The sequence below is a fragment of the Podarcis melisellensis genome (genome assembly GCF_964234715.1).
Source record: "Podarcis melisellensis genome assembly, chromosome: 17".
Classification (NCBI taxonomy): Eukaryota; Metazoa; Chordata; class Lepidosauria; order Squamata; family Lacertidae; genus Podarcis; species Podarcis melisellensis.
Window position 1 is genome coordinate 12,409,229 of NC_138534.1, and position 27,722 is coordinate 12,436,950.

Genomic DNA, 27,722 nt, shown 5'->3' on the forward strand with positions numbered 1-27,722 from the left:
TGCAGGGCTCTGTCCTGGGCCCATTGTTGTTCAACATCTTTCAAAAAGACTTGGATGAAGGAATTGAGAGGATGCTCATCAAATTTTCAGATGACACCAAACTGAGAGAGGTGGCTAATGCTGCAGAAGACCGAATCGGGATTCAAAATGACTTTAACAGATAGAAGCACTGGGCCCAAGCTAACAAAATGAATTTCAGTAGGGACAAATGTAAGATTCTGCACTTAGGCCAGAAGAACCAGATGCACAAGTATAAGATGGGAGACATCTGGCTTACTAGCAGTACATATGAAAAGGATCTAGGGATCTTGGTGGACCACAAGCTTAACGTGAGCCCACAGTCTGATGCTGCAGCAAAAAAGGCTAATGTTCTTCTAGGCTGCATCAACAGAAATATAATGGCCAGATCAAGGGAAGTAATTGTGCCGCTCTATTCTGCCTTGGTCAGACAACATAAAGAATACTAGGTCCAGTTCTGGGCACCACCATTTAAGGATATTGACAAGCTGGAACATGTGCAGAGGAGGGCAACCAAGATGATCAAGGGTCTATAAACCAAGCCTTATGAGGATCAGTTGAAGGAGCTGGGTATGTTTAGCTTACAAAAGAGGAGACTGATAGCCATCTTCAAATATCTCAAGGGCTGTCACATGGAAGGTGGGGCAAGCTTGTTTTCACCTGCTCTGGAAGGTAAAACCTGAACCGGTGGCTTCAAGTTACAAGAAAGGCCATTCTGACTAAAAATCAGGGAAGACTGACCATAAGAGTGAAACGGACTCCCATGGAAGACTCTCCTTCCTTGAAGGTTTTTAAGCAGAGGTTGGATGTCCATCTGTCCTGGATGCTTTACTTGAGATTCCTGGGGGTTGAATTAGAGGACCCTGGAGGTCCCTTCCAATTCTATAAGTCTTGATCTGCTACAGACAAATCCCTGCTATAATGAAGAACAACTTTTTCTGCATCCTTCTTGTTTGAACATGCACAAAAACATTCCTTTTATGTTTCATAATTTGCAATATGCCTTGAATCTGACTTTTATTATTTATGAAATCTAATGAATACTAATCAGTAAAGCACTATATTTGAGACATCTTGATGGATACTGTTTTTCTGGAAGACAGGGACTGAGTTCAGGTGTGAATATACAATGCATTTGTGTGCATATTCCTGACACAATTGCCAACGTTTTTCTCAGGACAGGCTCCTCTGCTTTAACAGCTATGTTGCTGGAGGAAATTCAGCTTGCAAGCCTCTTCCATCTTTAGAAAAGACTTCAGTACTTTTAAAGCTGCAATTCTCTACTCGCTTACCTGAGCATAAGACCTATTGTATTCAACAGGGCTTACTTCTGAGTAATGTGCATGTACAGGATTGTGCTGTAAAGCTACAATCCGCTGCACATTTGGTGCTGTGGGTTAAACCACAGAGCCTAGGACTTGCTGATCAGAAGGTGGGCGGTTCGTATCCCCGCGATGGGGTGAGCTCCTGTTGCTCGGTCCCTGCTCCTGCCAACCTAGCAGTTCAAAAGCACATCAAGTGCAAGTAGATAAATAGGTACCACTCCAGTGGGAAGGTAAACGGCATTTCCGTGCGCTTCTGGTTCGCCAGAAGAGGCTTAGTCATGCTGGCCACATGACCCGGAAGCTGTACGCCGGCTCCCTTGGCCAATAAAGCGAGATGAGCGCCGCAACCCCAGAGTCGGTCACGACTGGACCTAATGGTCAGGGGTCCCTTTACCTTTACCTTTAAGCTCAGTTGAAGACTAGGATTTTAAACGGAAAACTTTATCTCTGGGAATATCTCTGTTGGGTCCATTATTCTTTTCACATTGAAAATACTTTTTAATTGTTTTTTTCCTATATGGACTGGTTTTTAATTGTTCTAACACATGGAACTCTTTTCAGTTCTATGTAATTGTCAGTGGTTGTGCCATAGTCCAAGAGCCAAATAGCTCCTAGACTCTTTCCTGGCCTTTGAGAGAATCCATGACATTGCAATGCATTTTTAAAATTTAATTTTATTGTTCCTCTTTCTGTCGTGTGGGGTCAGCTAGGAGTCGCTGCATTTCACGACGTGTCTCTTTGGATGGAGTTTCATTGGGACGGTTGCGAGAGGTCTCTCTGAACGCCTTGCAGAAATACAATACAGTGGTACCTCGGGTTAAGTACTTAATTCGTTCCGGAGGTCCATTCTTAACCTGAAACTGTTCTTAACCTGAAGCACAACTTTAGCTAATGGAGCCTCCTGCTGCTGCAGCGCCGCCGGAGCACGATTTCTGTTCTCATCCTGAAGCAAAGTTCTTAACCTGAAGCACTATTTCTGGGTTAGCGGAGTCTGTAACCTGAAGCGTCTGTAAGCTGAACCGTCTGTAACCGTCTGTAAATGACACACAACCATCAAGCAACACACACAGACACGATCGGGAAGGCAGCCAAGGGCCACCACGCGCGCTTCCCCGGCTGCCTGCGTGGATGGCTCATTTTTTGCCCGTGGCGACAGAGACCCCCTGGGTCTCGCCATTAACACGCCTCGTCCGCCCCGAGGACAAGCTGCCACACGACAAGCTGCGGGCGGACAGCGCTCCCGCTAGTTTTCTCCGGCAGGAGTCTCGGCTGCGCTCTCTCTCTCTCTCCAGCGCGGAAAGAGCGCTGGGAAGAACGCGGGCGGCGCAACTTGGGCGCGCGCCTCCTGTACGGAACGGGAGATGGACCTCCGCCCGCCCCGGAGGAGGCGAGCATCGCCGCCTGTCCCCAAACCCCGCAGGCAGCCTGGCTCGGGGTCGCGCAAGACATATGAGCTGTGACTGTCACACACCTTGTTTTCCAAGACACGTCCTCTTTTTCATGGGTAGGTAAAATGAGAATCGTCATAGCGATCCATAGCTAAAAGTAGCAGGCGGCAAATGTGTCCTCTTTCTTGATAATAATAATAATAATAATAATAATAATAATAATAATAATAATAATAATAATAATAATAATAATTTATTTATACCCCACCCATCTGGCTGGGTTTCCCCAGCCACTCTGGGCGGCTTCCAACAAAACACTAAAATACAATAACCTATCAAATATTAAAAGCTTCCCTAAACAGGGCTGCCTTCATACAGTGGTACCTCGGGTTACAGACGCTTCAGGTTACAGACTCCGCTAACCCAGAAATAGTACCTCGGGTTAAGAACTTTGCTTTAGGATGAGAGCAGAAATCGCAGCGGCAGCAGCAGGAGGCCCCATTAGCTAAAGTGGTGCTTCAGGTTAAGAACAGTTTCAGGTTAAGAACGGACCTCCGGAACGAATTAAGTACTTAACCCGAGGTACCACTGTATGGCAACGCTACCTGTACCCCAACTTGAGAGGGGAAAGTCTAAAGCGAGAAAGCAAGGAGAACGGGACGGTTCCAGAAGGAGGAGGAGATCAGGGTCCAGAAAGAAAGGAAGGAAGGAAGGAAGGAAGGAAGGAAGGAAGGAAGGAAGGAAGGAAGGAAGGAAGGAAGGAAGGAAGGAAGGAAGGAAGGAAGAAAGAAAGAAAGAAAGAAAGAAAGAAAGAAAGAAAGAAAGAAAGAAAGAAAGAAAGAAAGAAAGAAAGAAAGAAAGAAAGAAAGAAAGAAAGAAAGAAAGCGAACATCCCTTCGCAATCTCCACCTTCCGGCTCCCTCTTCGGAAAATATTCCTGCTCCAACCGAGAGCCTCTCCCAAGGGGGCCGGACAGGTGGGAGACCCGCGTCGCGCGCGTGCTTGAACTTGGCCAGCCCCAGCCCCCAGCCCCCTCCCCATAAGTGGTGCTTGTCATTCTCGTCTGAGAAGGAGGCAGGCGGCAGATCGGGGGCGCCGCGCTCGGCCGCCGAGCAGCACCTGGCGCTTTGTTGTGGGCAACCGGGTTACCTGGCGAAGCGGACGCTGCCATAGGAACTTTGCTCAGCTGCGCCCCAGGCGAAGGGGGCGGGCGCGGAAAGCGGGCTCCCCCTGGGCGCAGCGCGGCGAAGGGACGCCCTTCAGAACCGCCGGGGAGGGCGCACGACGCAGCGGCTTCTCGGGCGGAGCGGCGGGCGGAGCGCGGGCGCCTTCGTGGTCCCCGGGCAGCTGGCGAGTCCGAAGAAGGGGCCGAAGATCGGGCGAGCGAGGGCAGCGGAGAGAGTGCGTAATTGCGCGGAGGGGACGCGGCATTCCTTGCGCGTGGGAAGGCGGCGCGCAGGGGGCGCTGCATGGGCGACGCGCGGTGGTCAGGAACCGCGCGTGGAAGTCCCGGCGAGCAAAACAAAGCGGTCTGGGGCGCGGAGAGTTTAGGGGAAGGAGAAGGGGAAGCGGGCAGATGGAAGGAAGACGCCTTTTCCCCAATGGAAGAGGCGCTTCCTCGACGGCGGCTTGAAGGCGCATCGATGCGCCAGCGCGATGATGGGCATGTTCGGAGTGACACCTAATATGCCCGAGAGCACGGCCACGTCTTCAGGGAAAACAGGAATGCCCCCCTCTCAAGCCCTCGCTTCAACAACTTCTCCCTATTCTGGACGATGTAAAGTTCCCGTCCTTCTTTCCACGGGAGTATATTTTAATTTGCCATGGTTGATTCGCCCCCCGCCACCCCGCTCCAAACTTTCCTGAATTCCTTTCGGATTTAACCTTAGGGCTCTCTCTCTTCTCGTTTTCGCTTTCTCAAGTTTTTCAAAGCCTGCTGCTGAAATGGGAAGGAAGAGAACAATGTCTGAAAAAGTTGAGACAAATATTCCCTTCGGGAGATTTGTCATCTTGTTGATGATTAAACGGGGCTAACCATTCCTCCCCTCCCGCGTTTGCTTTGCTTCTACGGATGCCTATAAGAACTTGAAATCTAAGATAGTGACTAGTGGTAGCCTTGGTAATCTCTCTGTGTTTCAGGTGTGTTTATTCTTGCTAGTCTCTACTATGTTGAACATGGAGTTCTCAGAAAAGTCTGGGCAGAGTAGTAGATGACTCTCTGCAGGCTTACTCTAGTGAAATTCTGTAACAAAAAATAGGGGGGAAGAGGAAATACAGGGCTAAATTCTAAGTACTGTAGTGTAAACATCTCCAGTGAGATGGGTTTCTGCCCCCCCCCCCCAGGTACAGTGGTACCTCAGGTTAAGAACTTAATTCGTTCTGGAGGTCCGTTCTACACCTGAAACTGTTCTTAACCTGAGGTACCACTTTAGCTAATGGGGTCTCCCGCTGCTGCCGTGCCGCCATCGTGCGATTTCTGTTCTCATCCTGAAGCAAAGTTCTTAACCCGAGGTACTATTTTCTGGGTTAGCGGAGTCTGTAACCTGCAGCGTTTGTAACCTGAAGTGTCTGTAACCCGAGGTACCACTGTATGTCGTATGATGGTTTTGCAAGTTGTGGAAGACTGTTGCTATTACTTTTTCATCCTCACAGCAACTCTTGGCACATGTAGCTTTGAATCTAAGGCACATGGCTGCTTTAATCCAACTTCTCCAAGCAATCATTTTGTACCTCCAAAGGTACAAAAAATCTTAGAACATTTGAAGTAATACTAATAGATAATGTCTTAGAGCATGTCAAGAGTGCTATCCTCTCATACCAGGCTTGCTTGGAATTATGTGAATATATTTTAGAAACTTGACCAGGTTCACACCCAGTCCGTCCCCAGAAAGGATACTCTGATTATGGCACTCTCCACAGAGGCAGGTAATTTTCTTAAAAAAAAAAATATTTATTAAGATTTCAAAAAATTACAAAAGGTAAAGAAAAAGAAAAACAGAAAAACAAAAAAGAATAAAAACAATTAAAAAAACAAGTCAATCTTTCCATGTCTTATCTTTCATTTGCTTGTTTCCTTGACCTCCTCACACCTCCCTTTTTTGTATTCTAATTCAATTAGTTATTTCAGCAAATCCTTTCCATCTTTGTTTTTATCTTAATAATTTATTTTAATATATTGTAACTTTACATTCTCACCCATTAACAATCCATTTTTACTTAATCCTTTATAACGTTACTGCTAAAACCACATAACTTCATTCCAGCATCCTTCTAACATTCCTTAATTTTACAATGTTTCTGTAAATAATCTTTAAATTTCTTCCAATCTTCTTCCACCGACTCTTCTCCCTGGTCTCAGATTCTGCCAGTCATTTCCGCCAATTCCATATAGCCTATAACTTTCATCTGCCATTCTTCCAAGGTGGGTAGATCTTGTGTCTTCCAGTACTTTGCACTAAGTATTCTTGCTGCTGTTGTAGCATACATAAAGAAAGTTCTATCCTTCTTTAACAAGAGAGGCAGGTAATTTTCATTAAGAAAGAAATGGGAGCTAGATAGAGGAAAGGATCCTAGGACTGTTTATAACAATGGAGGTCACAGGCCAATGCAAAAAGTAAGTGCTAATGAGAGACGTGGGTGGTGCTATGGGTTAAACCACAGAGCCTAGGACTTGCCAATCAGAAGTATGGCAGTTCGAATCTCCGTGACGGGGTGAGCTCCCGTTGCTCGGTCCCTGCTCCTGCCAACCTAGCAGTTCGAAAGTACATCAAAGTGTAATTAGATAAATAGGTACCACTCTGGCGGGAAGGTAAATGGCATTTCCATGCGCTGCTCTGGTTCGTCAGAAGCGGCTTAGTCATGCTGGCCACATGACCCGGAAGCTGTACGCCGGCTCCCTAGGCCAATAAAGCGAGATGAGCACTGCAATCCCAGAGTCGGCCACTACTGAACCTAATGGTCAGGGGTTCCTTTGCCGTTACCTTTAAGTGCTAATGAGGGCAGTGAGACTTTACCCATAGTAAATTGGTTTTCGAACAGCTTAGTTCTCAAACGTTTTGGCTCCCGAACGCCGCAAACCCAGAAGTGAGTGTTCCGGTTTGCGAACGTTTTTTGGAAGCAGAACGTCCGACGCGGCTTCCACGGCTTCTGAGTGCAGGAAGCTCCTGCGGCCAACTGGAAGCTGTGTCTTGGTTTTCAAACGTTTTCTGAAGTCGAACGGACTTCCATAATGGATTCCGTTTGAGAACCAAGGTACGACTGTATATGCTTAAGACTGAAGTCTTACCATTGGTCACTTCCAGAAAACCTATTTAGTGAACGTGCATCTTAATTTGTTTGTGCAAAGTTTGCACGGAGGTTAGATGGCACTGGCTATTCATTGACCATTCATTCTTTATACCATGTTGCATCAACTCATCATTATCCCACACTTTAATGCATTTTCTCATCACTTTCCATATCATAAAAAGTCTGGTTTGGGGGGGAAAGCACGTTTGTTGTGCAGGAGCACCAAATCAGTTTTAATTGTACAACCCAAATTTGCTGATATGTGACTGAATCCCATCTGAAAATAGCAACAATTGAGAGTCGGTGGAGGAAGATTGGAAGAAATTTAAAGACTATTTACAGAAACATTGCAAAATTAATGAATGTTAGAATGACGTTGGAATGAATTTATGTGATTTTAGCAGAAATGTTACAAAGATTTAGGAAAAAACAGACTGTTAATTGGTGAAAGGAGGGGAAGCAAAGTTATATTAATATCAAGATAAATTACAGGACCAAAATTTGAAAAAGGGGAAAGGATTTGCTGGAATGGATAATTGACCTAGAATACAAAAAAGGGAGGTGTGAGGAGGTCAGGGAAATAAGCTAATGAAAGAAGTAATGGGAAGATTTGTTGTATTTTTCCTTGTTTTTTCTTTTTGCTTAATGGGTTTTAATTTTCTGCTTGTTCTTTTTATTTTTTATTTTTTGTATTTTATTTTTTTTTTGTTTAAAATGATGTTTTTTGTTTTCTATTTTTGTGCCTCTAAAATTTTTAATAAATATCTTATATATATATAAAAAAGAAAATAGCAACAATTGAAGTGCCCATTGTTTTGCATAACCTATCTATCGGCATAGTGAGGATGTCATCACTGTGCATCATTGGCCACACAGAGAAGCAGTCATCACCACACTCCTATAATAGCTCAGAAACCACGGACAGTAGAGAGGGCAAGTTAGTGTTTGTCCCACGATGTATCCAGAGGCAATAGATTGGGCCTGCTTCAGATGTAAACTTTGCAGTGTGCTTGTCAGTAATTCGTAATTGGTTTCCATGACGCAGAAGAAACATCTGAAGATTTCTATCATATGCTGATCCCCTGCCCCCTAAATGTGGGATGCCTTAGCATTGAAAATATAGACAACCAGAATTGAGCTAGTTTCCCTTTTACTTTCTGTGGCAATCCTCTTAACTACCGTATTTTTTGCTCTATAAGACGCACCAGACCACAGGACACACCTAGTTTTTGGAGGAGGAAAACAAGAAAAAAAATATTCTGAATCTCAGAAGCCAGAACATCAAGAGGGATCGCTGCGCAGTCCCTCTTGTTGTTCTGGCTTCTGGGATAGCTGCGCAGCCTGCATCCGCTCCATAAGACGCACAGACATTTCCCCTTACTTTTTAGGAGGGAAAAAGTGAGTCTTATAGGGGGAAAGGTCATAGTCCCATGGTAGATCATCTGCTCTGTATTCAAAGGTCTCAGTAGTTCAGTGGGTTAGAGCATGGTTCTGAGAATGCCAAGGTTGTAAGTTTGATCCCTGTAGGGGAAAACTGCATATTCCTGCATTGCAGAGGGTTGGACCAGATGATCCTCAGGGTCTCTTCCAACTTTGATTCTATGAAACAGGCCTCATGTCCCATCCCCAGAATCTCCAGATAGGGCTGTGAAAGTTCTCTGTCTGAAACCTTGGAGAGCTGTTGTCGGCTTAGGAGCCAACTCCTAAGGACTAAGGGGTCTTCACCGTCCCCAATAAAATATTTGAGCCCCCCACCCAATTGATGGGCATTACCATTCAAATGGTGTCCATGTACCACATCATGCAATTGATTATGCGAGGTAGGGCTTACTTGGCAGTGGCGTGGCGTGGGTTGTCAGCACCCGGGGCAAGGCAAGTAATTGGCGCCCCCTAGCCCGTGGATTTGCGCTCCCTAACCCTAACCCCCAGATGTTGCGCCCGGCGCGGCCGGCCCCCCTGCACCCCCCACGCTACGCCACTGTTACTTGGCCCCCCCATATATATTTTATTCAAGTCAGTGTGTAGATCATACTGAGCTGGGTCTGGCTTCAAATAAGGCAGCTTCTTGTTTTACTTCCTATGTGTCCTTTACAGAAATCTACAAAGGGCAGGATTTGACAAGCAGTGAAAGGAGTCAGGAGGTGCAATTTGTGGGTTTCCTTAAGAGCCTTCCTTCTTTGTATCCCTCCTTCAAGCTCTGTGATATTGGTAAGTGGACTGAGTGAAATTTGGCATGATTACTGCAGCGTGTGCAGAACTGACCATGGGAGAATGGCTTTTATTTAAACCGGATCTCTCCATAGAACAGCGTGGCGTTTTTAAGCGAGTTGCATTTTGAATGTGTTCATTTCAATTCTGTCTAGGAACTATTTTTAAAAATATGAATCCATATCTCTCCTTTTCCCTCTTTCCCCCCTTTGAAATAGCAAATGATTATGGCCATGTCTTAGTGGTAGTTGTGGTGGGGTGGGTGGCTGTAAAAATCTGACTTTTTAAACCACACAGTTTTTGCTATCTGGGCACAGTCAGGGCCAAAATAGGTGGGGAGGGGGAGAGAGAATCTAATTAGGATCTACTATATTGTTTGTGAATTAGCATTCCTGCAAAACTGCTTTGACAATGAGGGAAGTAGAACTCTGAAAGTGTGCTTAGCCTTTTCTTCCCAGGTCCTTTCTGGGATGCAAATCCTCAGCTGATTAAAGCTGTTATTAGAAAACAGAAAATCCAGGTTCAGATGCTGTCCTTGTATTTACTCTCCTTCGCAGCGAATAGCAGCTAGGATGGGTTAATACTGTAGAAAGTAAATAAGAGAAAAAGATGAAAACCTTCTTCCAGAGTGGCTGATTATTATTATTATTATTATTATTATTATTATTATTATTATTATTATTATTTAAAAGATCCTCATCACAGATTTCCCAAGTCATTTCTAGTTTGGCTCTTAAATATGCATATTGTTATTCTAATAAAATAAATGCCAGAAAGGACTGATAGGTGCTTAATAGAGAAGTAGCTTCATGTTGTAGCCTTTACCAATTGTCACTGGTCATTAATTTGACTTGGAAATGATCTGCAAATCTCTTGGGAATGATGGTATCACTGACTTGACTGTATTGAAGGTGTCTAGTGGCCCATGCGGATAGTGATGATTAAATTTATTACCAGCAGGTCCTCGGGTGGGTCAAAAGAATCCAAAATTCAGTATTCAAACAGAACAAATTACAGTCACAGGCAGTGCCTATTTTTTAGAAAAAGAGGGGCTGGAATTCACCACGAATACCTCCCTTGTTCTCTTATATTGACAATGGCACCCACCTGAGAGGTGCCATAACTGAGGTTCTGACTGGAAAAAAAGCCCTGGTCCCAGGAATAGGGCAGATCCTGATCAGTCTTGTGTCCTGGTCTCAATCTTTTGTTGGAAGACGGTCTGTCTTTCAGCCCTCAGAGCATCATGAGAGCCAGTGTGGTGTAGTGGTTAAGAGCGGTAGTCTCGTAATCTGGGGAACCGGGTTCGCGTCTCCGCTCCTCCACATGCAGCTGCTGGGTGACCTTGGGCCAGTCACACTTCTTTGAAGTCTCTCAGCCACACTCACCTCACAGAGTGTTTGTTGTGGGGGAGGAAGGGAAGGGAGAATGTTAGCCACTTTGAGACTCCTTCGGGTAGTGATAAAGCGGGATATCAAATCCAAACTCTTCTTCATCCCCCCAACATCTCCTGGAACATGTGAAGTTACATTAAGGAGGAGAATGCTATTAGGCACATGCAAAGTTTATTTCCCTATCACAGAGCAGGATAGCCAGCTCTACACATATCTGGCACGAGGAGGCTGGGCTTTCAAATCAACATGGTTTCTCTACAGACCTAAGCATTAGAGCATCACTTCATAGAAACCAAGCCCTGGGGCTGGAGTGTTGTTTAGTGGGGTTTTTTTGGGGGGTGGCACCTAGAAGCTGGGGACGCGGGTGGTGCTGTGGGTTAAACCACAGAAACTAGGACTTGCTGATCAGAAGGTCAGCGGTTTGAATCCCCGCGATGGGGTGAGCTCCCGTTGCTCAGTCCCTGCTCCTGCCAACCTAGCAGTTTGAAAGCACGTCAAGTGCAAGTAGATAAATAGGTACCGCTCCGGCGGGAAGGTAAACGGCATTTCTGTGCGCTGCTCTGGTTTGCCAGAAGTGGCTTAGTCATGCTGGCCACATGACCCGGAAGCTGTACGCCGGCTCCCTCGGCCAATAAAGCAAGATGAGCGCCACAACCCCAGAGTCGGCCACGAGTGGACCTAATGGTCAGGGGTCCCTTTACCCTTTACCTTACCTAGAAGCTGGCTCCCATGTTAACTGCAGATCCATTCTGCAGTCACCATTTATGATGTCACCACTGATCTAAATTATCTATAAACTGCTGTGGATGAAATAATAACAATAAATTTATGCAGCCTAACAGAGCTACCCTTCCCTCTCTTATTATTACACTATTCTCCCACGGCAGAATATTACACATATGGGCAAACAGAAGGTGATTCTGCAAACCTGAAGAAGAAACATATTTCTCTTAATTTTGAAATGCAACCAAATGTTCTTGTAGCCTTGATTTTCAATGGTTTCAAAACTTATTTTGGTTATTGAAACCATTCCTCCCTCTGCTGCCACTCCTGTACGTAGAAGTTAATGGCCAGAGCTCAAGTCTGTAATAGAAATAACTCAAATCTAGTGATAAATTATAGCTCAGTAAATTTGATTTGGTCCTTTTGATATACAATTAGGACTCCGATGGGCTTTTATTGTGAAATCAGTGCTCTCTTACTGTCTATTCTTCACATAACATTATCAACACAGCATGGCAGCTAATATCCCTCCTCCACATTTAAACTGCATTTATCCTTTCTGTAGAAAATCTGAAAAGATAAACTGGTTGCCAACAAACTTTTTGCAATGCTTAAATGACACATTTGTGATATTAAGCCCCTGTCCAGAAACACCCTCAATTAAGATGAAGGTTTTCTCTCCCACTTCAGGATTGGTAAATTAATCTAGCAAAGCTTGGAAGCATGTGTTATCACCAATTATTGCTGTTGCTAATTGTCACTGTGTTTCTCTCTCTCGTTCTCCCTCTCACACATACACACAAAGATTTGGCATAAAATTCACAGATTATAACTCCTGCATTTCATGGCTCTTTCACTCTACTTTTCACAATTTGTATTATCTCTATACTCCTATGTATATATGTACATTTGTATCGATGCATCCAATGAACTGGGCTTTAGTCCATAGAAACTTAAACTGAGGATTCAGCCACATTGGCAAGGAAAAAGCGCTTTATGTGCGTTGTACAGTGGTACCTTGGTTCTCAAATGCCTTGGTACTCAAACAACTTGGAACCCAAACACTGCAAACCCGGAAGTAAGTGTTCCAGTTTGCAAACTTTTTTTGGAAGCCAAACATGCTCTGTTTTGAGTGTTACGCTGACAATTTGAGTGCTACACTTCCATTTTGAGTGTTATGCTGAGGTTTGTCTGCTTCGTGTTTTTGTTTTTGTGGCTCTTTTTTTATGTGTGACTATGTGGAACCCAGTTCAGTTACTGACTGATTCATTATGTGACTGCAGTACATTGTTTATTGCTTTCATTTTATGGATCAATGGTCTCGTTAGATAGTAAAATTCATATTAAATTGCTGTTTTAGGGGTTGTTTTTAAAAGTCTGGAATGGATTAATCCATTTTGCATTGCTTTCTATGGGAAAGTGTGCCTTGGTTTTGGAATGCTTTGGTTTTGGAACAGACTTCCAGAACTGATTAAGTTTGAGAACCAAGGTACAGTGGTACCTCGGGTTACATACGGTTCAGGTTACATATGCTTCAGGTTACAGACTCTGATAACCCAGAAACAGTGCTTCAGGTTAAGAACTTTGCTTCAGGATAAGAACAGAAATCGTACTCCGGCGGTGCGGCAGCAGCAGGAGGCCCCATTAGCTAAAGTGGTGCTTCAGGTTAAGAACAGTTTCAGGTTAAGAATGGAACTCCAGAACGAATTAAGTACTTAACCTGAGGTATCACTATACCACTGTATATGCTGTGACACCAGATGTATATCTGTGACACCAGATGGCGCTGGAAAGTTCTGTTTTTGCCAACCCGATTTCTCATACAAAGTTTACAATACATTTAATTGAAATGCTTCTTTGATGTGTCTCAATCCAGCCTAAGACTGAATCCGAGCAAAGCAGAGGTGGTATGGTGGGTGGTCCCTGACTTGGGGATTTGAGAAAGTAACCTGTTTTGAGTGGATTGCACTCTTCCTGAAGGGGTACCCCTGGATTCACTACTGTTACTTGAGGCAGAATTGGTTTCAGTTTCAAGCTTTGGCTGATTCACCAGCTCCGGATTCTTTCTGGACCAGGATATCCTGGTCACAACAATCCATTCCAAGTAGACCATTACAATGTGCTTTTTACATAGGAAGCTGGAAGCTGCAACCTGCATAGAATGTGACTACAGTGGTACTTCGGGTTACATACGCTTCAGGTTACATACGCTTCAGGTTACAGGCTCTGCTAACCCAGAAATAGTGCTTCAGGTTAAGAATGTTGCTTCAGGATAAGAACAGAAATCGTGCTCTGGCGGCGCGGCGGCAGCATGAGGCCCCATTAGCTAAAGTGGTGCTTCACCACTTTAGGTACCACTGTATCAGGGTTCTGAGCAGTGTAGCAAAATGAAATCACACCACACTGATTCTTAAAGAGCTGTACTGCTACCAGACATAAATCAAGGTATTAATGGGATAGAACAGGGGCGCCGACTTATAAAAAATATTGGTGGTGCGGGGGCCCATACCGACTTATAAAAAATATTGGGGGGGCCCAAGACCTCCAAACCGCTGCTGCTGGGGGAACGAAAGGGGCGAGCCCCGGGCTGCCCCAACCTTAAGTGAACGTGTGAGGGCCCACCCTTTGCGGCAGCCGATTGGCTGCCGCCGTGGGCGGTGAATATTAATGAGCTAGGGGGAATCCCCGCTTCTCTCGGGGCTGACGCCAGCCCCGCAAGATTGTTGATGGGTCGAGAGCCCGCAACTCCACCCCCTCTCTAGATCGGGAGTGGCTTTGTTTTAACTCATTACTGAATGTATTTGAAAAGGTAACTATCGTCAAACAAGGAAAATAAAAAATACCAACATAATTTTGTGATTTTACAAAGCATAATATAACTAATAATTTTCTTAAATTATTGGGGGGGCCCAAACAAATTTTTGAGGGGGCTCGGGCCCCCTCAGGCTCCATGGAGTCAGCGCCTACGGGATAGAAGATGGACTGGGGATTTCCTTGGTTCTGTGGAAAGGGGCTCAACTGCACCTGGAAGCCTTCATTGCTAATATTGGGTCTGTGGAGGATGATTGAGAATGGATTAATTTTATGTACCATACTGGTAAATTTAATGCACCAGAGCTTTTTGTTATATGTGGTGCTATCCATGCATGCACATACATAGAATCATAGAATTGTAGCGTTGGAAGGGACCACAAGTCTCATCTAGTCCAAAAACCTGCAATGAAGGACCTGCAATCTTAGCTAAAGCATCCCGGACAGATGGCCACCTAGACTCTGCTTAAAAACCTCCAAGGTAGGAGAGTTCACAACCTCCCGAGGGAAACTGTCCTATTGTCAAACAGCTCTTAGCGTCAGAAAGTTTTTTTCTGGTGTTTAGTTGGACTCTCCTTTCTTGCATACCCTCCAACATTTCTCCGATGAAAATAGGGACATCCCATTCCATAATGATAATTCTACTATTTATACCCCACACATCTTATTGGGATGCCCCAGCCATTCTGGGCAGCTTAAAGGTAAAGGGTAAAGGGATCCCTGACCATTAGGTCCAATTGTGACTGACTCTGGGGTTGCGCACTCATTTCGCTCTATAGGCCAAGGGAGCTGGCGTTTGTCTGCAGACAGCTTATGGGTAATGTGGCCAGCATGACTAAGCCGCTTCTGGCAAACCACAGCAGCGCACGGAAACGCCGTTTACCTTCCGCCGGAGCGGTACCTATTTATCTACTTGCACTTTGACGCGCTTTCAAACTGCTAGGTTGGCAGGAGTAGGGACTGAGCAACGGGAGCTCACCCCACCGCGGGGATTAGAACCGCCAACCTGCAGATTGGCAAGTCCTAGGCTCTGTGGTTTAACCCATAGCGCCACCCGCACACATCTTACTGGGATGCCCCAGCCATTCTGGGCAGCTTACATACATATAAAAACATAACAAAACATTTTAAAAACTTCCCTATACAGAATTGCCTTCAGATGGCTCAGGGGTCAGATAACTCCATACTCTCCAGTGAAAATAGGGACATCCTAAGGAAAAGAGATTCCAGGATCAAATCAGAAACTGGGATGGCTTCTCTAAATCAGGGACATCCCCAGAAAATAAAGACACTTGGAAGGTCTGTTCTTGTAACTTGAATCCACTGGTTTGAGTTCTGCTCTCCAGAGCAGGCAAAAACAAGCTTGTTCTCTCTTCCATGGTGTCAGCTTTGTTTGTTTCACACAAACCATAGTTAACATTAGCCACAGTTGGTCAGTTCAGATGACATAACAAGCAGAGGTGGAGCTAGCTGCTCTGGCACCTGTGCAGCCGACGGCGGGATGAGTGTCCCAGGGGGGCGCCGCCTGTGGTGAGCATCCCGGGGGATGCAGCGATGTCACCTCCCCTCAGGGATGACACCCGGGCGAGCCGCACCCACCACACCCCCTTCCTCCGCCAGTGATGACAAGCTGTGACCAAGCAAAGGAGGAAGCTTCTGAAATCCTCCTTGCACTTTCAGCAGAGTAGAAGAGGGGTGGTTGTGGAGTGGTGGAAAAGGTAAAGGGACCCCTGACCATTAGGTCCAGTTGCAGACGACTCTGGGGTTGCAGCGCTCATCTCGCTTTATTGGCCGAGGGAGCCGGCGTACAGCTTCCAGGTCATGTGGCCCGCCTGACTAAGCTGCTTCTGGCGAACCAGAGCAGCACATGGAAACGCCGTTTACCTTCCCGCTGGAGTGGTACCTATTTATCTACTTGCACTTTGACGTGCTTTCAAACTGCTAGGTTGGCAGGAGCAGGGACTGAGCAACCGGAGCTTACCCCATCACGGGGATTTGAACCGCCGACCTTCTGATCGGCAAGCCCTAGGCTCTGTGGTTTAACCCACAGCGCCACCCACGCAATAGGCCTGTTCACACCACATTAAACTATGTTTTAGCATGATGTCAGAAAGCAGCATTTCTTTCCTTCCTTCCTTCCTTCCTTCCTTCCTTCCTTCCTTCCTTCCTTCCTTCCTTCCTTCCTTCCTTCCTGTCAAAAACCTATTGCTGCAGAGTGGCTTGGTGTAACATGCATTTTAAAGGAAGCAACTGAGAAGAAGAAAAAAGACCTTTTAGAACCATGAGGAATGCATTGACGTAGACCAGATAAGACCCTCTGCGTACTGCATTGCATATAAATATACCTCTGTCAGGTAATCAAAGTACATTGTTTCTGAAGAAAACTTAATGAATGTGCAGTGTGTAATCTCCTGCTTATTATGTTTGCACTTTTATAATGTATTTTAAAGCTACAGACAGGAATGGTTTTGATTCACTGTAGATTTATAATGCTGTAGTGCACACGGTTCCACCAAGAGAATGACTCCTCTTTGTTTTCATGTTCTTTTTCTCAAGACCCAGTCACCTGTGTTAGGGCAAGGTACATTCTGCATTAATAAAACAAACCCTGGGAATCTAAGAACATTCAGCCCCATCTGTCCCTGGTTGAATGGCAAAATGTGATTTATGTTGCAGCCAGGCATGAAAACAAATGATATTGCTTGTAATCAATAAATGTTCCTGCAATCTGCAGCTTAAACAATGGAAGCTAACAATTTAGCATTTATCTTTCTGAGTTATATAAATTGAGCTGGGATCTGCAACTTCTCAAAGTTGTTAATAGGAATCTTGCTGTTGCTTTTAACATAGATAGGATTAGGCTATTTAATATAGATTAGTAAAGTATTTGAGTGTTGCATATGTGTGCTTTTGTGTGTGTGTGTGTGTGAGAGAGAGAGAGAGAGAAAGGGAGAGGGAGGAAGGGTTATGTCCATATACTGTATGTTCACATATACATACCCTCCAAGCGTACTGATTTTCCAGGGACAGTCCCAGAATTATGAAAGCTAACCTGGTTTCTGATTTGATCCCGGAATATCCCTATTTCCCTCACAAGTGCTGCTGCTGCCAGGTTCAAGAAGGAGGATTAGCCAGTGCTTGTTTCGAGCAGCGGCAGCAGCAAGCGATCACCCAGTTGCCTCTCCATGGCTGCCACTATTGGCCTCCTCACTTGGGAATTCGTAGCAGCTGCAGGAGAGCATTGCACATGGGGGAGGGGGCAAATCATCCAATGATTGAAGTGGGACTCAAAGGCTGTTGTAGGAGGTGGGAGGGGACCTGTTCTGAAGCACGCTGGGCAGGTGCAGACCCTCCAAATGTCGGTTTCTGATTTGATCCTGGAATGTCCCACTTTACCTTAGGACATCCCTATTTTCAGCAGAGAATAAGCATTCCTTTGAGACTGATTTGCTGCCTCTGTAGCTCCTACCACCTGAGGCGGTTGCCTCACCTTGCCACATGGGTGGGCCATCCCTGGGTAGTTACAGTGAGGAAAGGAAAGCTGCTTCCTCACAATATTATTGGTGAACACATTTTCACATATTCCTTGAAAATCATTCTAATTATCACCTGGAACATCCACAACACTTTAACTTATTCACATTTCCTTTATCCAAATGAAAGCTTCTTCTTCAGAAGTCTTCTCCACACCTCTCAGGTGATTATGGAGATGATATTCCCTCAGTTACCTAGTACATATTTGACATGGGGGAGAAACTCTGATTGAAGAAGAAGAAGAAGAGTTTGGATTTGATATCCTGCTTTATCACTAGGCGTCTCAAAGCGGCTAACATTCTCCTTTCACCCCCGCCCCCACAACAAACACTCTGTGAGGTGAGTGGGGCTGAGAGACTTCAAGGAAGTGTGACTGGCCCAAGGTCACCCAGCAACTGCATGTGGAGGAGTGGAGACGCGAACCCGGTTCCCCAGATTATGAGACTACCTCTCTTAACCACTACACCACATTGGTTCAGATTTTAAAGCAAATCTACCTAACTCATGCTTTCTGAACCAATATACCAAACTGAAACACAGCTATCCTTAGAAACACACACTTCTCTAGATTTTGTGATGCTGTACTCCAGCCAAATAATGTGTACAAAAAATGTGCATGTTAGGTAAAAGTAAAAATGCATATATTCATTAAAAAAATAAAATGCATCATATTAGGGGAAGGTGTGCGCCAAAATGTGTATATCAGGGAAAGGTGCATACAGAAATGTTATGTTCAGATAAATTTGCACTAAAATTCAGATGAATTTTCATGAGGACTTAATTTCGCCCCTGGAAGCTGGTGCAGAATTGTGACGAAGGAAACATAAACTTGGAAATATAAGAAACCGAAATAGAGAGATTTGTCCAGACAGTGTAAAAGATGGCTGGAAAAGTTGTGGCCTTCCAGATGTTGCTCATGTAAAGGTAAAAGGACCCCTGACCAGTCCAGTCATGACCGACTCTGGGGTTGCAGCGCTCATCTCGCTTTATTGGCCGAGGGAGCTGGCGTACAGCTTCCGGGTCATGTGGCCAGCATGACTAAGTCGCTTCTGGTGAACCGGAGCAGAGCACGGAAACGCCGTTTACCTTCCCTCCGGAGTGGTACCTATTTATCTACTTGCACTTTGATGTGCTTTCGAACTGCTAGGTTGGCAGGAGCTGGGACCGAGCAACGGGAGCTCACCCCGTCGTGGGGATTCGAACTGCCAACCTTCTGATCGGCGAGTCCTAGGCTCTGTGGTTTAACCCACAGCGCGACCCACGTCCCTTTGTTGCTCATGTACAACCCCCCAATTGCTGCATGGGAGTCAGACACCAATGACATCTGGTGACACCAAAAGGACAGAAAACTGGAATGAAGCTGTCAGTTGACTTAAAAACTGTGCATTCCACACTGCACTAGATACACTCACAAAGGAGAAGAAGTAGCAGAAGAAGGAGGGATGCAGCCTTTTTAATCGAAACCACATGCCTCATTTTACCTCCTTCCATTTCAACTAAATCATACACACTCCATGTTGTTCTCCAACATAGCCAAAATGTGAGGACAGGAGAGGCCGGTTAAATGTACTTCTGCTGACAAATGTGAAAATACTTAGAGAACAAAATTCCCATTTGTTTGCTGACTACTTAATTTATCCTCTACAAATGCACCCTCTGCTCACAAGTTGCTCTCTCCAAATAACACACATTGGATAGATGCGGGAATCACTCATCCCTGATCTACTAAGCACAATAATCTGTTGAGATGCTGTTTTTTCTGTTAATTGTAAAATTAACATAGTCAAGTTTGTGTTAGCTAAGGTATGCACTTTGGAAATGAATGCCACATACTGTATTTTTCGCTCTATAAGACACACCAGACCATAAGACGCACCTAGTTTTTGGAGGAGGAAAACAAGGGGAAAAAAATCTGAATCCCAGAAGCCAGAACAGCAAGAGGGATCACTGCGCAGCGAAAGCAGCGATCCCTCTTGCTGTTCTGGCTTCTGGGATAGCTGCGCAGCCTGCACTCGCTCCATAAGACGCGCACACATTTCCCCTTGCTTTTTAGGAGGGAAAAAGTGCGTCTTATAGAGGAAAAAATATAGTATTTTATTTTTACTTTATTTGCATTTGTCCTTTACATTCTCCCCTTGCTGGTGGAGTGACGTATTCTGCACTTAGCTGTTTTATTGTGCTCCTCCCCCTTAAAAACATAACCAGACACTGATATTTCACATCCCAGTGCTTTTAACTGCTGTGCATGCTTTTTGGCTCCTCTCTTAAATGAGCAGAAAGTAAAAATAGAGGAATAGGCTAGGGAAGCTCTTCTCAATGAAGCAATTGGCTCTCCATTCTCAGCCGACTCTTCTTTCTTGCTCAGTGCTCATTCCATTTCATGGCTGGTTAACTAGTACAAAGGTAACTGACCTCACTGTTAACTTCTGCTTTTGAAAGGGCACCATTTCCCTTTATTATAGTTCCCAGCAATCATTTATCCTTATCCCCAGAAGCCTTTTCCTCTGATTGCTTCTACTTTGATGCTCAGGCAATCAATATCTCTTCCCCACATAGTTAAGCAGAGTTGCTCTCTGTGTCGCTTGCATTTTCTTACAGTGTATGTTATTTTATTATGTCCTCTCACCCTCCCTTATAACAGGCTTAATGCACTATGGATACCTCACTGACTCTCGACTGATGTCTTCGCCACCTGAGGATCTGTACTGCGTATCTTTAAGAGTACAACCATTGGACAATGAATGTGAGATCATGCACTATGAGCCATTGGACAACAAGTACTCCTCACAGCAGGCCTGGTGTGGTCAATGGACAGCAGATCCCATCTCTCAGAGTTCATGCAGGAACTCCTTGCTCTTCGTCCAGTGGTAGCACCCCAAGCCCAGCTATGGGAAACCTATCTACAAACTCCCATTTAAAGACATCTCTTGGAGGAGGCGTTGCTCCTCAGAGCAATGTGACCCAGAGCAATATTCACTTAAGTCCCAGGAGACAAATGGTTACAAATGGGAAGGCCCTCTACCATACCCCACAACCTCCAGGCCCGCCTGCGCCACAGTTTTTGAAGCCAAAGCAGCAAGAGCATGGAAACAGTTTAATGACAAGCACAGTTAAAGGTAGGATTTGGGTGTGTGTTTTTGTAATAGTAGTGCCTTTTTTATATTTTTACACTCTCCGTAATATGATTGCCAGGAAATGATATTTCAGACATGTTCTTTTATAGTGTGAGGAGACTTCCAAAAATACAGAGGTTTTTTATTTAATATAAGAGGCAACAGATTCCAATGGGTTCTTGTTTAAATCTGAGTTCTGGTATCTTACTTTTCTGCTGGTTTGTTTGTGCAAGTAGTCCCACTTGTGTTTCATTCTTTGTTCCTTTTTACCACCATTATCCATTTCTTATTCTCCAACTTACCTAATTGCAGGTTTGGGCAATTGATTTTCCATGTGCAGTACTGCTCTGGCAGAAGTGGTGATACCAATCAGTGATTGCTTTTTAGGAGTTTTAAACTGTTTTTTTTTTTTAAAGAAGTTGTAATTGTATTAGTATTGATATGTTTGCTGTCCTTGGCTCATTTGGAGTATAAATCTAATAAATAATAATAAAGCTAAAGGGACCCCTGACTATTAGGTCCAGTCATGGCCGACTCTGGGGTTGTGTTGCTCATCTCGCTTTACAGGCTAAGGGAGCCGGCGTACGGCTTCCGGGTCATGTGGCCAGCATGACTAAGCCGCTTCTGGCGAACCAGAACAGCACACGGAAACGCCGTTTACCTTCCCACCGGAGTGGTGCCTATTTATCTACTTGCACTTTGACGTGCTTTCGAACTGCTAGGTTGGTAGGAGCTGGGACTGAACAACAGGAGCTCACCCCGTCATGGGGATTTGAACCGCCGACCTTCTGATCGGCAAGTCCTAGGCTCTGTGGTTTAACGCACAGCACCACCCGCATCCCCTGCTCACACCACCTCATCTCTTTCTCAACCCCTTTTTTCCGCCAGCCTAATTTTAACAGTGTGCCCTTTCACATGGTGTTGGATGGGTAAAATAGGATTAACCTTAACAATCGCTTTGAGCAGTCACAATGCCTGGAGTCACTGTTCTGTGCTTGTGCAAATAAGTAGAAACTGTTCTGTCATGCAAACCTATGCCAGCTCAGCTGCACAATATAGAGCCAAAAATGGGCAGAGAGAGGGATGTGGTGGAGTAGGACAGGACACATGGCTAGGTTGGCTGGCATCCTATTTATTACCACTTATTATTTTTTAGGGACACGGGTGATGCTGTGGGTCTAGGACTTCCCGATCAGAAGGTCGGCGGTTTGAATCCCCACAATGGGGTGAGCTCCTGTTGCTCGGTCCCTGCTCCTGCCAACCTAGCAGTTCAAAAGCATGTCAAAGTCCAAATAGATAAATAGGTACCACTCCAGCGGGAAGGTAAACGGCGTTTCCATGCGCTGCTCTGGTTTGTCTGTGGACAAACGCTGGCTCCCTTGGCCAATAAAGCGAGATGAGCGCCACAACCCCAGAGTCGGTCACGACAGGACCTAATGGCCAGGGGTCCTTTTACCTTTACCTTTACTTTGTGTATGACTAATACTGGATATAGCCCTACATAGATTTAGCTATTCCCTTAAGTGCCATTATCAGACCCTCCAAGTGCCCCTATTTTCCAGGGACGTCCTTGATTTAGAGAAGTCGTCCCAGTTTCTGATTGGATCCTGAAATGTCCCACTTTTATTTAGGAATTCCCTATTTTCATAAGAGGAATGTTGGAATGGATGGAGCCATCTCATCTGAAGGCAATTCTGTATAGAGAAGGTTTTTTAATGTTTGATGTTTTATTATGTTTTTATACATATTGGAAGCTGCCTAGAGTGGCTGGGGCAACCCAACAAGATGTGTGGGTTATAAATATTAAAGTTATCATTATGGAATGGGATGTTCCTATTTTCATCAGAGAAATGTTGGAGGGTATGCATTACTCCATCAACGCATATGTATATTCTCTTCAAAGATTTGCATGTCAAGGAATAATTTAATGATCTGATCCTCAGAGGGTATGTTTTGAATATTGGAAGAAGTAGACCAAGTTCAGTATCTGGAATGCATGATATCTAAATATTAGCCAGTGATTGTTTTGGCATGACCTCAGACAATCCTCTTTTTTGTACTTTCAGCATAGCTTTCCTGAAAGTTTGTTGCAGCAGGCCTAAGACTGCATTAAAATGTTTCTGAATATTGCTGAAACTATAATTTCAGTCAACATACTTTTGGTTTGCATATATTGAGCTAATGCATTCACAACAAATTTCACAACGAATTGTTACAATTTCAACAACTTACTTCATGGGGAAAGACTGGAAAGAAGGCTACATAATATAAGGAAAATGTGCATACAATTTACATTCCTTTATCGATGACATCTATTAAAATGTGTCCTCATGTTTCAGAATCTCTTCATAACACAACTTTCCTCCCTCACTATGAAATAACATGTATAAGGGGTGACTAATCCAAATTACTCACATGCAGAGTAAACCAACTGAAACCAGTGGGGCTACTCTGAGTATGACTAACACTGCATATCACTCATAGCTCTCAGACTGCTAAGCTGTGTGAGAACAGTGAGTCAGCTATGATGATTTTTGTGTAATTGTCAAGAAAGCCTTTGAATGTGAAGAATAGTGGCATAGGTCTGTGAACAGTGTTATGTGTGCAAAAATGTTAATCAGTAAGCAGCTTGAGCCACACTTGAAATCTCTTTCACATAGTTATTATTTTACTCCTTAGGGCCATTGTTTTTTCATCTGTCACTTGGCATGGTCTGAAAAAGAAGTTCATCAGTATGCTATGGGACTCCTTGTACAAAAAGCTGGATTCCATCTTCATTTGTTTTACTCCCCACTTGCTGCCTTTAATCAGTTTCCAGTGGCTCAGTAAGCTCAACCATTGGCGATGTTTTACACTGAAGTGATTAAATGATAAATGCGTAAGTTTGTGCTCAACACACAAGGGTCCTTCTTTTCAGCGTCATGCATTCCAGAAGCATTGAAATGGTTAAACCAAACTCAAAAACAAAACAAGGTTGAAATCACAAGGGGATCACAAATGGTGACTTAGAGCAATTGGCTGAGGGATTCACTTGAAGCCAATAGAAATAGGTCTGGATGAATTCCTCCAGTATTTGTGCCTCTTGCCAAAAGAACAGAATTTAGCACATAATAGTCTCTGGGCTAAATTCCTGGTGTGTGTGTGTGTGTAAACTTTTTGAAACCACAGTCAGAATGTGCTTGGGATTTATTTCCCTTGATTTCCATTTAAACTGAAGTGTTTATGTTATTGTTATAAAATGTTCCTTTGGCATAGGTTACTTCAGAGAACTTTTCATAGAGTGCATCCAGTCTAAATCCTTCAGAGGAGGCTAGTCGTTGTTTCACAGACCATCCTTGCAAATCCCCAGGAGTAACTCTGAAAAGTTCATTGATTTCAGCAATGAACTCTTGCCTTCTTCACTCTTAACGTGAATCCAGACACCTAGAAAAATTAGAAAACATATCCAAAAGGCCCCAGGGCACTTGCAAACGTCTCTGAAGAGTAGTAGATTGTTCCAAAATGGATCCATTTTATACTAAACACTGTAAAATGCTTTAAACAGTGTTTTCACAGTGCCAAAAATTGTAAAAAAAATTGATCTTGTTATAACCATCATGAATTGGGACAACAAAAAAGGTAAAATATGGAAAAACACCAAGAACAACTTGAGATAACTTTTATCTTCTGTTTCTAAACTATTGTAAGTTACAGCATTCAATGTTTAAATTGATCATTTCGTATTTTATATGTACTACAAAATGAGATAAATAAGCAAATGAAATCCCTATATACTTTACAAACTACTAGTTCTCCCTTGTGTGGCCTAGTGGAAGAGAGTTGGCTTCATCTAACAGTGCTGGTGCTGTCTTGTCTATCTGTGGTTTGGATTCAAAAGTGAACCAAAACTGAAATAATTTAAAAAAGAGGGTGTGTGTGGAATTGGAGATCACAAAAGTGACCCTGCACTCTTAATTACTTTAGTTACTTGGGGGAGTTAGCATAAATCAACAAATCCCAATTTGTTTTCAAGCCAAAGGATGTTTACTGTTACAAGCATCAGAGCAGGATTAAAATTACTGTGTGGCTTGAATCACTGAAATGCAGTAATTGCAGAAGAGCAAAATGGCTCTATCAAACAAAAGTTACAGGCTACCCAGACCCACGTTGTCTGGACCAAGAGCTGGGTGGGGGGAATCTTACTGTTGCCCTATAAGAAGTGGGGAGAGGCACTTGGGACCTGGTGTAGTAGGACGGAAGCCTAGATATACCAAGAAAATGGTCAAATGCAAATGATTTATGTGCTCTCTGCAGGGCCGTGTCCCAGGGGAACGGTGTGGGTGGGCTTTGTTGCTGTTGCTATTTCTCCTTTCCGCCCTTGGTGTATTGTGCTCTGAAATGGTGGTCTTGAGCAGCCTTGATGGATTCAAACTCCTGCTTGTAGAGACTTGTGCTTGTGGGGTTGTTGCTCAGGCCAGTACACCCATGAGGAAGAGTGAAGCCCCTGAGGTGATACCCCCAAGTGGAGCCTATATCGGTGCTGAGGTGGTGCAGCAGGCAATGAGGTGCTGGTAGTGCCAGTGGCAGTGGTTGGCGTAGTGGCAGAGGCAGTTGGCCCCTTATCTCTCTCGCCCTGACCTAGACACTGTGATCCATGCGACGGTCACCTCCAGACTGGATTATTGTAACTCGCTCTACGTGGGGCTGCCCTTGAGACTGACCCAGAAACTCGAGGGTGCAGAATGCCGCAGCAAGACTCCTTATGGGGTCTTCGCTGCGAGATCACATTCATACGGTGCTATACCAGCTGCACTGGCTCCCGGTGGAGTACAGGATCAGGTTTAAGGTGCTGGTTTTAACCTTTAAAGCCCTATACGGCTTAGGACCCTCGTACCTACGGGACCACCTCTCCTGGTATGCCCCACAGGGAAACCTACGGTCTGCAAATAATAACATCCTCAAGGTCCCAGGCCTCAGAGAGGTTAGGCTGGCCTCAACTAGAGCCAGGGCCTTCTCGGCTGCGGCTCCAATCTGGTGGAACGCTCTGTCACAAGAGACTAGGGCCCTGTGGGACCTGACATCTTTCCGCAGGGCCTGCAAGACAGAGTTGTTCCACAGCCTGACTCCCTCCTCTGGCAACCTGCACAGAATTTTGCTTAATCGGTTGCCATCAATTTGATTTTAATTAATTTTTATAATGAAATATTTTTAGAATGTGTGATTATTTGACTGTTTGATTATTTGATTGTTGTTAGCCGCCCTGAGCCCAGCTTCGGCTGGGGAGGGCGGGATATAAATAAAATTTATTATTATTATTATTATTAATGGTGCGGGTGGCATGGCAGAGTGAGGCGCCACTTCCTGCTTCGCCTCAAGCAGCAAAACAGGACGCTGCACCCCTGGTGTTGCTGGTTGTGCCCTGGGGCCTTTTCTGTAGTGGCTCCTTGTTTGTAGAATGCTCTCCCCAGTGAGACTCACCTGGTGTCTTTATTACATATCTTGAGACACCAGGCAGATACATTCCTCTTTTCCCAAGCTTTCGGCTAATTAAACAATCTGTGGCCTTTGAAATTGGGGTGGTGGTGGTTATTGTTTTTGTTTGTTACTATGTTATGTGTTTTGGTATTGTAAACCACACTGTGATCGTCAGATGATGGGCAATATAGAAATTTAATACAGTGGTACCTCAGGTTAAGTACTTAATTCGTTCCGGAGGTCCGTCCTTAACCTGAAACTGTTTTTAACCTGAAGCACCACTTTAGCTAATGGGCCTCCTGCTGCTGCCGTGCCGCCGGAGGACGATTTCTGTTCTCATCCTGAAGCAAAGTTCTTAACCTGAAGCACTATTTTTGGGTTAGCGGAGTCTGTAACCTGAAGCATATGTAACCTGAAGCGTATGTAACCCGAGGTACCACTGTAATTAACAATAATAATGTGTTTGTGTTTGTATGCTCTGTGACATCTGTGTGCATATTGTGTGTATGTTGTGCCCCAACATCACGAGTTCATTGACTGCCTCTGTACATGGAAAGCATGTGAACATTGTTCAATACAGCTTGTTATGTACATTGTCAATACAGCTTGTTATGTACTGAAGTTCTCACCCTGGGCCAGTAGGGGGAATACTGTAGATAGCTATGCAAATAAGGGATCGAAAGTGACATTCAGTGATTGGATAGTTTTAGAAAATTGTTACAGTTACGTTGTACTAGAGCTCTATATAAGCAGGCTGACTGAACCCTTCAGTTCAGTTCTGTTCTGGCCTGTGAAGAAACAAGAGCTGTTTGAAGACTCGCTGTGTCGTCTGATATGTTCACCCACAACTTAACACAGCTCTTGCTTAGTTGACATTGGCATCTGTCAGGGTTTCTGGGAGAGAGGAGGAGATGACAGAGGAGACGGAGAGCGAGTGGGAGGAGGGGCAGAAGGATGAGGAAGAAGATGACGGAATTCTGAGGGAATCCACGAGTCTGAGCAGCGAGTCAGAGGATTCTCAAAAGGGGGTTACCTTAATCAAGCAAAGGGGAGGAGAAGGGAGAAGCGGAGAGGAGCCCAGTGGAAGACAGAGGAAGCAAGAGACGTCTCAGCCGGAACGGAGTAAAGGGGGTGGAGTCGTCAGCCTCTCGGAGGGAGCAGGATTAGGAGAGAACAGAGAGAGGGGGTTGGAGCAGGGTGTTCAGCCGGAAAGGGTGGAGAGCAGAGCAGGGGGTGGTGTAGCGGTCGAAAGAAAGGTCAGCAGCAACGTACGCGCGCCAAGTTCAAACGTAGAGGCGCGCGGAAGTGGAGAGAGCTCAGGGGAGGAGCCCGGCCCTAAAGCCAGAAAGAGGGGGGAAGAGGCGGCAGAGGATTCAGCCTCAGGCGAGTCACGGAGAGAGGGAACCCAGGGGGGCAGGAAGACCCTGCGGAAAAGAAAGGAGAGGAAGAGGTGGTCTAGAGCCAGGCTAT

General features: G+C 44.8%; 1 protein-coding gene across 6 annotated transcripts in view; it reads left to right on the forward strand.

The window, feature by feature from the left end:
• Positions 1 to 3,806: 3,806 nt before the first annotated feature.
• Positions 3,807 to 27,722, forward strand: part of GLIS3 (GLIS family zinc finger 3) — a 183,390-nt gene continuing 159,474 nt past the window's right edge. Inside the window, exons 1-3 of one of the 6 annotated variants that reach the window (XM_081893934.1) lie at positions 3,835 to 4,132; positions 9,113 to 9,226; positions 20,327 to 20,801. In XM_081893934.1, coding sequence (XP_081750060.1) covers positions 20,423 to 20,801 — 379 coding nt within the window. In that variant the 5' untranslated portion in view covers positions 3,835 to 4,132; positions 9,113 to 9,226; positions 20,327 to 20,422. Of the gene's footprint in view, positions 4,133 to 9,112; positions 9,227 to 20,326; positions 20,802 to 27,722 lie in introns of all 6 variants that reach the window. The other 5 variants (XM_081893937.1, XM_081893938.1, XM_081893933.1 and 2 more) reach the window with 5 other exon arrangements.